This window comes from Salmo salar, chromosome ssa02 (genome assembly GCF_905237065.1).
Source record: "Salmo salar chromosome ssa02, Ssal_v3.1, whole genome shotgun sequence".
NCBI classification, from domain to species: domain Eukaryota; kingdom Metazoa; phylum Chordata; class Actinopteri; order Salmoniformes; family Salmonidae; genus Salmo; species Salmo salar.
The window spans coordinates 57479655-57492583 of NC_059443.1; the positions used below are offsets into that span (position 1 = coordinate 57479655).

Genomic DNA, 12929 nt, shown 5'->3' on the forward strand with positions numbered 1-12929 from the left:
AGATGTGGAATATGCTACCTCCTCCCCTTGAAAAAACAAACTCAGTTACCACAGAACACCTGTCCTCCCTTTCTCCTCTTCTCCCCCTCTATCCCTGTACGCCTCCTTTCTATCCATTTCTTCTCCCTCTCAGGCAAGTCTTCTCCCAGTCTTCTTCTCAGCCCAGTTTTTTGTCCATCGCTTCCTTTGGTCTCTCCTTGTTCTCCCCGTTCTGCTCTCAGCCATTCACTCATTCTCTCCTGCACTGTCTTATCTGTATCCAGTTCCATGCTTTGTGTTCACCCTGTGTAACTGGACTTAGAACCACAATATCAGCTATTTCTCTCTTCCGTTGTGTCATAAGCGCACTCTATTCCCTACATAGTGGACTACTTTTGACCAAAGCCCATAGAGCTCTGGTCAAAACTACTGCACTACATAGGGAATAGGGAGCCATTTTGGATGCAACCATAGTATTGTGCTCCTCAATCTCTAATGTACTGTCTATCTGTATTGTGTTCAACCTGTGACTAGCCTTAGAAACAGAATATCAGCTATTTCTCTCTTCCGTTGTGTCATAAGATGCATCCCAAATGGGGATACATAGGGAATAGGGTGCCATTTGGGACAGCCATAGTATTGTGCTCCGGTGGCCTATTTATCATATGGCTTCTGACAGTCACCGCAACAATTGTCAGACCAGGAATAACCTCCAACTTGACTTGTTCTCAAATGGGCTGGTGCCTTAGTCTTTGAAAAAGCAAGTTTAAAAAAAAATCTATGTCCCAGTCTGTCTCGTCCAGCTCAGTGATGTGGCGAAAACCTGTGGTCGCTGGTTAAATAGGTCCTGTACCCCTGGATTAAAATAGATGGGCCATGACTTCCGTCTCCAATGGTCACATCATTATCATTGGTGACAGACAGACCGGATGCATCCCAAATGGTACCCTATTCCCTTTACAGTGCACTACTTTTTATCTGGGCCTACAGGGCTCTGATCAAAAGTAGTGCACTATATAGGGAATAGCATTCCATTTGGGATGGAGACAGCTTCTACGCTTTACAGCAGTGTTTCCTGAATGGTGTGTCAGGACTAGCTGGTAAGTTGTGGCTAGTCCCTTCTGGATCGCTGATAATGCAATCAATCAAATTCAAACATATGCAGTTATCACAAAGTGCTTTACAGTTACCCAGCCTAAAACCCCAAAGACCAAAAGCACAGTGGCTAGGAAAAACTCCCTAGAAGAAAGGAACTTAGGACGAAAAGTCTAGAGGAACCAGGTTTATTCAAAAGGCTTTCGGTGGATCACAACTCAAATAAGGAACCACTGCCCCTCAAAGAGAAACAATGAAACACCTGCCAGTTCAAAGAGGCAACTCTATTTACATATGAGCTCTATGGACTACAACTCTCTACTGAGTAGTAACTGTTGCTATCAATAGCAATGCTGCTATAGGCAGTCTATAGGAGACCAATATGACTGTTAACCGTTCATATTGTTCTCACCTGCACATTCTCCCTATCATATTTCATGCATTCTTTCATCAAATAAGGATTGTGTGTTTGAGGTGTGTCAGGAATGGAAAGAGCACAAGGGAGTAGCTAACCACAAAGAAAGAGACCTTGATGGGAAAAATGGGAATGTAGTATTGAGTGGGAGTCTGGGAGAAGACGCACAATGGGCTCAAATGGGCTTTTAGTAATAAACAGGGTTAACCATGAACTTCACAATACACACCAAGGTCTATCCTCATGGCTGTGTCAGCACAGACCACCCCAATTCAAGACTGAAAGCTAGGCAGACATGGGGGTCGTTTTAAACAATCAAGACCCAGACAGTACCCATTCTTTAGTGAACGTAGACAGTTCATAGGAAGTAAAGAAACACATCTGTGCAGTCCATAAAATGGACAAGGTTTTATTAAGCCACAAGTAGGTAGACAAGGTCTCACTTCCCTGAAATCGTGTAATACCTATACTATTAATATAACTTTAATGTTTTGCATTACACCTTGACTACTTCATTTTTTTTGTACTGTTACACAAGTATCAAAACCACCGGAATGCTTCACCTTTCCTGAGGTGCTGTTGCTAAGTATTACTGTACTGTACTGGGAGTGTCTGCAGCGCTCACCAGCAATCCGGGTGTATTTATCTTGGTGTTAGCAGAGCGGTGGCTACAAAGGTGGAATGTCAGTAAACCTAAATGTGACTTAAAAGCACCGGTTACATTTTCGTCCAGCCAATAAAATAAACACGGACTACTTCTACGGATTTTTTTTATGAATGACGGTATTCATCCCTAAGCACGCCCCCTAATGAATTTGTAGCCCTCTCCTTAACTCCACCCATTTGGAATGTCTGGCCCGCTGCCTGAATGACAATTGGCTGGACATATGGCGACGCATGGGCAGAGTTTCTGCGGAGCTCCGAAGTTGGTATAAAGTAGATCAGAATACTCTCTATGTTGAATGATTTTTTTTTTTTTTTTTGAGTGCTGTGACGATCTCGAGGAAGGGATAAAAAGAACTGTTCTCTACACTTCAACGACTTCTATTCATCGAACGCAACTGTGCGATTGTAGTCTATTCTTGAAAGAGGTTTTAAAAGTTCAGAACTGTCTTCAAGCGGACTAATAACAAGGTCATAGCTTGTTTTTGTTGTTGTTGACAACTGTCTAATGTTTCATTGGAATTGTCAATAATTATGGCAAAACGTGTCATCTTTGTTTTCTTGACAATGGCAGTCAGCAGTCAGGTAAGTCGTATCACCTTGGCAGCTGTCAAATTGGTATGATTTTGATCATATGCAAATCATGCAACAAAATAGCAACGGATGAGTGGAGCGCTTAGGCTGTCTGCAATAACCAGTTGGAGGTGATTTGACTATCATACACAAGTAATTGTATTTTAGAGAGACACAAGTGAAAACTTTGTCTAACGTTTTTTTTCTGTTGCCTGAAGATATATATTTTCAAACTACTGTAGCCTACAGACTATTTGGTAACACTTTTACAAGACAGTGCTACTGTGTAACTGCTCGTGTAATTACAGTGTAACTGTTTTGTAATTACTCATTGTTACAATTAGTTACAATGTACTTATCAGTAGTAATCCTTAACCCTAACCCAGTGTACTAATGAGTAATTACAATACTTGTTACACTGTGATTACAGGAATAATTACAGTTATAAGGGCACTGTAATGTAAAATGTAACCAACTATTTTTGTAGCCTACCAGTCCTACCTTGAATTGTGTCTTTTTTTTATAGGCATGTTTGTGCTTGTCAAATAACTTTAACTCACTGTCTGAGGGTGGGACTTTTACATACTGTAGATTTTTTTTCTAGAAGAAGTTGGCAAGGAAGAGTGATGTACTGCGACTCGAATCATGAGCTGGCAAGGGATTGGGTACAACACTTAAACAGCTGCCTAGACAAACAAAACATCCACAGGGATGAAGGGGTAGAAATAATATGAGCAAATGAAATTGGTACTTCACATTGAAGTTAAAGTGTATAAATTCATTGTAAACAGTGTTCAAAACCACTCCAAATGGGACACAATAATCATGTTAAATAATCAGTTGACATCTCACAATGAATATAAAAAGAACAAAATAGACTCGTAGAACATCTGTATCACTAGTAGTGTTTTACCCATGAAGGCAGACCACAACGAGAAATTACATTACAAAAATGACTTTTTACTTTCCTATGCTTCTCTCTGTTTATGCCTATGAACCTAAACCTCTCCTCTACCCCCCCCTTCCTCTCTCCTCCCCCCTCCTCCAGGTGGGTGCCAGCTGCCCGGCGGTGTGTGAGTGTCCAGCCATGCCGCTCTCGTGCCTCCCCGGGGTGAGTGCGGTGGCCGACGGCTGCGGGTGCTGCAAGGTGTGTGCCTCCCAGCTGAACCAGGACTGCAGCCCCACGATGCCCTGCGACCACCACAAGGGACTGGAGTGCAACTACGGCAACGACGTGACCCTGGCCCAGGGCATCTGCAGGGGTAAGGTTGTGATAGGGGGAGGAAGTGGGGGCGTTTGGAAGTGTGTATTGTAGAAGTGTTAGGATTCAAAGTGTGTAATGTAGGTTGTAGGTGTTCAGTGTTGGAACTATGATGAGGTATAAATAGTGTATGTGTATATCTTGTCCAGTGTGATGTGTAGTAGTTAGTTGATGCTGAGTTTTTATGTGATAGCATCTTAGGGTGCATGTATGAGAAACATTACTGTAGGACTAAACCATGTGTTGAAAGTCACCACAGCCCCAGGACTTAACACGTTGTATCCCAGTAGGGGAGGACATTTGGATGTTAAGTAGATTCCTTATGGAGCTCAATCTCACAGACCAAAATGGAACTAGTTCTATCTACATCAAACCAAGATTCCAATCCTTCATACACTAAGAATGGAGGCTCCACCGTGTCCGTGATATGGAGACAGAGACTCTTCTGGATTCTTACTCACAAGACTTCCTTCCTCTGCCCTTTCTCTGACCTCTGACCTCCCTCTAGATCTGAATGTTCTCTCTGGGTTACAGTCTGAGTGCCATGTCAGTGTCGGTTATTGCCCCTCATGCCTCCCCGGGGTGAGTGCGGTGGCCGACGGCTGGTTGTTAAGGGGAGGATTGCGTGAAGGGGGTTTCAGCTGGTGTAACCGGAGTATATGACAGATTCCTCCCGGTCATACCTGGGATTGTCAGTGGAGGTTCTTGTACTTTGACTTTAAAACACATCCTCATATTTAGACTCTCCAGAGACATGGAAGTATGGTTCCCAAAATACCCCCTCGATACATGATAGCACATTGCATACTGCAGTTCGTAAACAGTTCATTGGTCCTGCTGATGGTTTTATGTGTATATATATATATATGTTACTACCTCAAAGTGGTCTTAGTATCCATCTAAATTGCCCCTAAAGGAATTATGAAGATGAATTGGGTTGTACTGAACTGTACCTAACTGTACTGTACTGTGCTGAGCTGAATTCAATGGAATTCAATGCATTCTCCTCATTTCCCTCTCTTAACAGCGAGAAAGGAGGGTCGTACGTGTGAGTACAACGGGAGGATCTACCAGAACGGCGAGAATTTCCGTGCCGGCTGTAAACACCAGTGTACCTGCATCGACGGCGTCGTGGGCTGTTCCCTGCTCTGTGCCAACCGTCTGCCCCCCGCCACCCCCTCCTGCCCCTACCCCCGGCTGGGCAGGGTGCCAGGGCAGTGCTGCTTCACCGTGGACTGCCACAAGGGTACCTGGCGCCTTCCCCTCACCAAGCAACATCGCCAACCAACACAACCCAAACCTCAGCCAGACCAGTACCAGCCGGATAACACACTGGGCAATGAGCTGGTGGAGAGAGGCAAGGGCTGGGAGAATGAACAGGGCTACAAGCACCTGCCTGGTGAGGAGCTGTTGCACTCTTGACATTGACCAAATGCATTGTTATTGATCATGATAGATACTTGACTGTAGCTTATCATGTGCACTGAGCAATCATCACTAGCAATATTAGCATTTTTTGTATAATAGTTGATGACTATTGGTCGATAGTTACTCATGTTTGTCTGTACATCAGCCAGTCATATATCCTGATTTCTTCCCTCTGTGGTATATTCTCCCTACAACTCACTTCCTTACTCCCCTTTGTCTCCCACACTCCTCTTCCTCCCACCCTTCCCAGTATGGAAGCATTCGTTGAAGAAGTGTGTTGTCCTGACAACGGACTGGTCCCAGTGCTCACGAAGCTGTGGGATGGGAGTGTCCTCACGCATCACCAACGACAACGCCCAGTGTAAGCTGGATAGAGAGACGCGCCTCTGCACCATCCGGCCCTGCGGTGACGTAGCCATCCCACCCAAGGTCAATTCTAGATTTAGACAACGCAATAGGCAACTGTGTAGTGGGTGTATGTGTGTCTGTGTCTGTGTGTGTGTGTCTCTGCCCATCAGTATGAGCACAAGCATGCAGTACAAGAGAAGAGAGTGTGACTGCACATATTTTCATCATCATCATCATCCTAGGCAATAACAATATCTCCCTTAACATCTACTGATCTGGTATCACTGATAACAAACCCCAACCCCCTAGACCGTTTCCTCTGCGGAGTACCGCCCGGTGGGAACAGACTAGCGTTGATTTACTCACACTGGCGGTGGCGCCCTTTTAAATATAGTCCCCTCCACCCCACCCACGACATTCCTGCCAAGCAACTGTCCATAGCTAGGCGCCTGGGCCCTGTGCACTCAGCCAGGGAGATGGTGTGTCTATATTAATCCTCCTCTGTTTCTCTGGCTCAGTGCCTGCGTCCCAAATGCCACCCTATTCCCTATTTAGTGCACTACTTTTGACCAGGGACCATAGGGCTCCTGACAGTGCCCATAAGGCTCTGGTCAAAAGTAGTGTACTATGTAGGGAACAGAGTGCCATTTGGGACGAACGACTGTGGGCTGGGAGATTATAGCTGATTTACCACTGAGACTAATAAGGCCTCTGTCTGTCTGAGTGCAAGATTAATGACTTTCAGTGAGTTTGATTTAAAACGTTGTTTTGTCACTGTGTGTGTTCAGTTAATTGCATAACTTTACCATAATTGAATTAACTTTTTGTTTTGTTTTCAGTACTGACACTTTGTTAGGGATAAGTGATAAGTTCATGATGATTTGGTTGCATAGGCCTTCCGGACATTTATTCAAAGATATTTTAAAGATGCCTGCAAAAGTTTGTCATTTTATTGAAACAATACAGGTGCCCCAACAGTACAGCATGAAACTTTTACTTTCCTCTGCCCTCTCTGATTATCTCCCTCTTTCTCTCTCATCCTCTCATCCCCCTCCTCCTTCTCTTCCCTTTACAGAAGGGCAAGAAGTGCTCCCCGACCCCAAAAGCCCCAGAACCCATGCGTCTGTCATATGGCGAGTGTCAGAGTGTCCGCCTCTACCGGCCCAATTACTGCGGCGCGTGTACGGATGGCCGCTGCTGCTCGCCGCGTCGCACGCGCACCGTTCCTGTGACTTTTGTGTGCCCGGATGGCGAGCGTTTCCAGAGAGACGCCATGTTCATCTTGTCGTGCAAGTGTAGTAAGGAATGCGGCCATCTCAACGAAGTGGCCTTGCCACCACAGCACTGGATGTATGGAGACACACATAAGTTCATTGACTAGCTTGATCGTGTTTGAACAGAATCCTCAAACTTGACTGAGAACATTGACAAGGGAAGGGTGACATTTTTTAAATAAATACCATGAGCCTTGAGGGGGTTTTTCTCTGCAGGCCTCAAATAACAGAACTGAGCTTCACAATGGGCTCTCAGTGAAAACCTGGCACTATAATAGCAAACCCCCAAATAGTAAAGTACTGTGTGTTTGAATGGAGTGGTTTTGATTGACAGGTGATCCATCCACTCCTGAATGTTCCTCAGACATGGGTCTGAACTGAGGCCTACAGTCCCACCTGCCATTTTTGTTTAGTTATGGTATGACATAATGAACAGGACCCAGCCACGAGTTGCTAAGGCCTCCACAGCAACGACAGAGAGAAACAGACGACAACACAGCACTGTGTTGTAGAATAGAAACACATGAACTTGAAGGAATTGTACAGGGTTATTTGCTGTATGAAGTGATATGATGCTTTGCCTACACTAACCAGGGTCATATTCAATAGGCACCAAATGGAAGAAAGGAGTCTGACACAGGGAGGGACAAGCTGAAGTTGTTCAATAAGAAAAACTTGTTTTGGTTATCCTTTGCGAAACATTTTGCTAGGGTGTGCACTAAGACTACAACCCAGCTCTATGAGGGCTGCAGTGATACCGGGGCATCCCACAATGCACTGAGAACAGTGACTTTAGAAGATAAGTGACATCAAGCCTGGTTGGGCTGAAACGTCTTGACGAAGAGACTGATAAAATTGAGCATTTAGCTCAACGCAGGGTACTCGCGATATTAACATTATTTATTTGTATTCTTTTCCAAAGAACTTGACACTAACTCCCTGCAATAGAGAGTGACGTTCAGTGTAGTTGGGATGATGAGCCGTCTAAAAACAGAGATTTATGTGAGAGGTGGTAATGAAAGAAATGTGTGTTTCAAATGGCACACTATTCCCTATATAGTGCACAAAGTAGTTCTCTATGCGGGGAATGGTAATGATAGATAGCTTGTCTCCACTGACGGCAGTACTAAAAGGAGCTCTCTCTGTAAATGAGACGTGTTCAGAAATGACTGGACCAATACCAATTCACATCAAATGACCTCTAATCTCTTACCGTATTCAGTTACGTTTTATTAGCATGAATGACAAAGCCACTGTTGCTATAATAATAGAGAATAATCAACAATGAATAACATTGGCGAATAATCTTCAATGTTATGTACATGTTTGGGATTCATTCATGTATTGTATTCTGTTTGTGAAATCCGAAAAACTATTGCTTATACATCTTTAATGATGATTTGTTACTCCAAAACTGTCATATGAAATGTTTTACTATAAAACTGTAAAATACAATTGTACAATGTCTACTTCAAATGTATGTTTGTCATAACTGAGAATATGTAGCCAAGCTATTAAATGGCACTAGTGTATGTTGGTTTGTACATGATACAAAGCTGACCTGCCTGCTATAGAGTTTCAGTTACATGTGATGTTTTATTTTAACTTGGCTTGTATCGTTTCAAATTCTTTCACTTGGCAGTCATTTTATTAGCCCATAGCAAGAGGTTGATACACTTAAAGGGATAGTTTGCAAAACACACCAACTTGGTTGCTGACATTTTTGAGAATGTGTTAAAGGGATAGTTCACCCAAATTACAAAATGACATATTGGTTTCCTTACCCTGTTAACAATCTATGGGCAAGGTAAGACAGTAATCACTGCTTTGGTTTTGTTTACGTGGTCACTGTTTCCACTATTGGCACAAATCCAATGCAAGTCAATGGTACCGATATAAGCATTTTTCACGCTTCATTTCCAAATCATCTATAATAACTTCCCTGAGCTACACAATCAATTTGAGATACTTTAGGATTATTTGGTCAGTAAGCACAAAAAATGCTAATATCAGTACCTTTGTGCCACACATGCAAAAAAGTTAGGATTTGGAGACAGTGACTAGGTAAACAAAAACCAAGCATGGATTGCTGTCATACCTTGTCCATAGACTTGTATGACATTTTGTAATTTGGGTGAGCTATCACAAACAGCGGACTAATGTACAAAATACTAAACTATTCCTTTAAGACTACACCTATAAGGTTGAGACGGGGTGAAAAGGATGCTAAAAAGCCACTCTGTTATTTTTTATCACTGAACATCAACACAAACAGACAGGGTACGGATGGATGCTGACTAGACCAGTCAGTATGGGGCAGAATGTATGGAGAGACCCATTTGGGACCATAGACATTGAGGTTTAGGTGGTTTAGACCTATTATTAAACGTATTGAATAGCATCTGCTTTATAGTGTGCTGTACACAGAGATATCACAGGTCAACACTGACATTCTCACAGAATCATATGCAGACATTTACAATAAAAAGCATGTTATGTGGACATCAAAATCTCAAAAACTGTAACGTGCGGCAGGCTGCTCATTCAGGACCAAAAATGTGTCTTGAACAACTTCGCCCTCTGGTGGTGACTTTTTAACAGTAGCCAACCTGTCATCAGGGCCCAGTTTATCAAACATTATATGTCTAGATTTCGCATATAGGGATAGGATTAAATGCATGGAAATATAATGACTAGGACGACTGTTCCCATTCAAGTCAGTGATTCGTCCGTTCTATTCATTATATCGATTTAATCCTGGCTGCTGTTGATAGGTTTTCCCGCTTGCGCTAGTGTACCTCTTCCACCTCGCAGCATCCAGTGGTCCTCGCGCTCTACTGATTGTGTCACGCACGCACTGCTCTCGAGCGCGCTCAGCGCAGCGGCGGTTCTCACCTCTGGGATGGCGCCCTCTGCTTCGGTGTTCAAGTCGGGTTTTCAACCTCAGAACAACAAACTTCCGATGGAAAGTGTCCTTCCCGACCCGGAGCAGCTCTTGCTGTTCCTCAGAAAACTCAAAGAGGTGTTCGACGTGTGCGACGAGGATTCGGATGGTTTCATTCGCGTGGAGCATTTCGTAGACCTCGGTTCACAGTTCGGCCAAGGAGACGAGGTAATACACATTCCAATCAAGCATCACCTGGTGTTTTATGGAGTACGCTACAGTAGCGTTTGTTTATACGTTTTAAAGGCTTTGTTTCTATGTTTCTTGTTGTGTTTTATGTCGTGCAGACTATGTTATTACACATTCATAGATATTTACTTACAAATTCATTTATGTTTGGACATATAGCCTATACCATAAAGTGGAACAGGCTCTTGCTAAATCATTTTGGTAAATGTGTGCTTTATTTGATCGTTCTTACAGCGTTGACTACAAATAAACATAGTGTACCAAAAGCTGAACAAAGTGTCTTACACCTGTAAAAGTATATTTACTTGGATGCTAAAAAACAAGATAGACGTGAGATTTTATTTTCAATTAATGTTAGAACTAGTTTTCAGTGTGGCTGTGGAGGAGAGTTCAGTAACACTTTTCCAGTGAAATAATCTGATTCAGCCTTTCACTCTCATTCCCTGTATTCAGGCTCTAATTTTGGCCCAAAAAGTGAAACTCATTTTCGTCCAAATATGTTATTTTGCGGTAGAGAAATTAGGTCAACTACTGAGAGAGAGAGAGAGAGAGAGAGAGAGAGAGAGAGAGAGAGAGAGAGAGACTGGAAAATAGGCTAATTGTGTTCTTCTGACAATATTAATGAACTATAGCCAATAGCTCTCAATTGCATCAACCTTTTGATATTTTATATAATGTGTCAGTTTCAACATAGTAATAAACATAGACAGACAGGTTTGTTTTAGTAAAGGAGTTTTCTCTGTTATAAATTAGGCCTAACACAAGCCTTCTGCCATTTGTCATGGCATGGCTGCGCTCTGCTGAACTGGGCTGAGTGATTGTGTGAGCAGGGAGCGAGCATGCATAGACCTGCCTGTGTAGATTCAGAGACAGATACAGTGAGGGGAAAAAAGTATTTGATCCCCTGCTGATTTTGTACGTTTGCCCACTGACAAAGAAATGATCAGTCTATAATTTTAATGGTAGGTTTATTTGAACAGTGAGAGACAGAATAACAACAACAAAAAATCCAGAAAAACGCATGTCAAAAATGTTATAAATTGATTTGCATTTTAATGAGGGAAATAAGTATTTGACCCCTCAGCAAAACATGACTTAGTACTTGGTGGCAAATCCCTTGTTGGCAATCACAGATGTCAGACGTTTATTGTAGTTGGCCACCAGGTTTGCCCACATCTCAGGAGGGATTTTGTCCCACTCCTCTTTGCAGATCTTCTCCAAGTCATTAAGGTTTCGAGGCTGACGTTTGGCAACTCGAACCTTCAGCTCCCTCCACAGATTTTCTATGGGATTAAGGTCTGGAGACTGGCTAGGCCACTCCGGGACCTTAATGTGCTTCTTCTTGAGCCACTCCTTTGTTGCCTTGGCCGTGTGTTTTGGGTCATTGTCATGCTGGAATACCCATCCACGACCCATTTTCAATGCCCTGGCTGAGGGAAGGAGGTTCTCACCCAAGATTTGACGGTACATGGCCCCGTCCATCATCCCTTTGATGTGGTGAAGTTGTCCTGTCCCCTTAGCAGAAAAACACCCCTAAAGCATAATGTTTCCACCTCCATGTTTGACGGTGGGGATGGTAATCTTGGGGTCATAGGCAGCATTCCTCCTCCTCCAAACACGGCGAGTTGAGTTGATGCCAAAGAGCTTCATTTTGGTCTCATCTGACCACAACACTTTCACCCAGTTGTCCTCTGAATCATTCAGATGTTCATTGCCAAACTTCAGACGGGCATGTATGTGCTTTCTTGAGCAGGGGGACCTTGCGGGCGCTGCAGGATTTCAGTCCTTCACGGCGTAGTGTGTTACCAATTGTTTTCTTGGTGACTATGGTCCCAGCTGCCTTGAGATCATTGACAAGATCCTCCCGTGTAGTTCTGGGCTGATTCCTCACCGTTCTCATGATCATTGCAACTCCACAAGGTGAGATCTTGCATGGAGCCCCAGGCCGAGGGAGATTGACAGTTCTTTTGTGTTTCTTCCATTTGCGAATAATCGCACCAACTGTTGTCACCTTCTCACCAAGCTGCTTGGCGATGGTCTTGAAGCCCATTCCAGCCTTGTGTAGGTCTACAATCTTGTCCCTGACATCCTTGGAGAGCTCTTTGGTCTTGGCCATGGTGGAGAGTTTGGAATCTGATTGATTGATTGCTTCTGTGGACAGGTGTCTTTTATACAGGTAACAAACTGAGATTAGAAGCACTCCCTTTAAGAGTGTGCTCCTAATCTCAGCTCGTTACCTGTATAAAAGACACCTGGGAGCCAGAAATCTTTCTGATTGAGAGGGGGTCAAATACTTATTTCCCTCATTAAAATGCAAATCAATTTATAACATTTTTGACAACGCGTTTTTTCTGGATTTTTTTGTTGTTGTTATTCTGTCTCTCACTGTTCAAATAAACCTACCATTAAAATGATAGACTGATCCTTTCTTTGTCAGTGAGCAAACGTACAAAATCAGCAGGGGTTCAAATACTTTTTTCCCTCACTGTATATAGCCTAGAATAGAAACAGCGCAAAGCACACAAGAGACGTTATCTTATCCTAACCCCTTTCTGACCTGCTCTGTCTGAATAATAATTGTGTGCAATGAATTGGCACTCTCTTTATGTGAACAATGAACCATTTTAATTGGCGCTCTGTATCTTTGTAAATGTAATTAGGTTGGTAATAGACCACTTTGCCTGTCTCCACACAGGCTTTTTCCAGTAAGAATGAGTCATAGTCTGTGTCCGAAATGGCACCCTATTCCCTACATAGTGC

The 12929-nt window shown here is 43.3% G+C and overlaps 2 protein-coding genes across 3 annotated transcripts in view; both read left to right on the top strand.

Moving 5' to 3' along the window:
* Positions 1–2374: 2374 nt before the first annotated feature.
* LOC106587348 (CCN family member 1) lies at positions 2375–8496 on the top strand. Its single transcript, XM_014175676.2, has 5 exons — positions 2375–2737; positions 3774–3987; positions 5014–5385; positions 5665–5843; positions 6838–8496. The coding sequence occupies exons 1-5, from the start codon at positions 2687–2689 to the stop codon at positions 7141–7143; spliced, it is 1122 nt and encodes a 373-aa protein (XP_014031151.1). The 5' UTR covers positions 2375–2686; the 3' UTR covers positions 7144–8496.
* Positions 8497–8690: 194 nt separating this feature from the next.
* Positions 8691–12929, top strand: part of LOC106587336 (rab11 family-interacting protein 4A) — an 89043-nt gene continuing 84804 nt past the window's right edge. For both annotated transcript variants that reach the window (XM_014175647.2, XM_014175657.2), the window contains exon 1: positions 8691–10148. In XM_014175647.2, the coding sequence (XP_014031122.1) occupies positions 9939–10148 (210 nt within the window). In that variant the 5' untranslated portion in view covers positions 8691–9938. The remainder of the gene's footprint in view (positions 10149–12929) is intronic.

Excerpts from the sequence above, each read along its gene's own strand:
- LOC106587348 (XM_014175676.2), top strand. The coding sequence starts at position 2,687 with ATGGCAAAACGTGTCATCTTTGTTTTCTTGACAATGGCAGTCAGCAGT. Across the intron at positions 2,738-3,773 it reads CAATGGCAGTCAGCAGTCAG|GTGGGTGCCAGCTGCCCGGC; the intron begins GTAAGTCGTATC and ends CCCCTCCTCCAG. Across the intron at positions 5,844-6,837 it reads ACGTAGCCATCCCACCCAAG|AAGGGCAAGAAGTGCTCCCC; the intron begins GTCAATTCTAGA and ends TTCCCTTTACAG.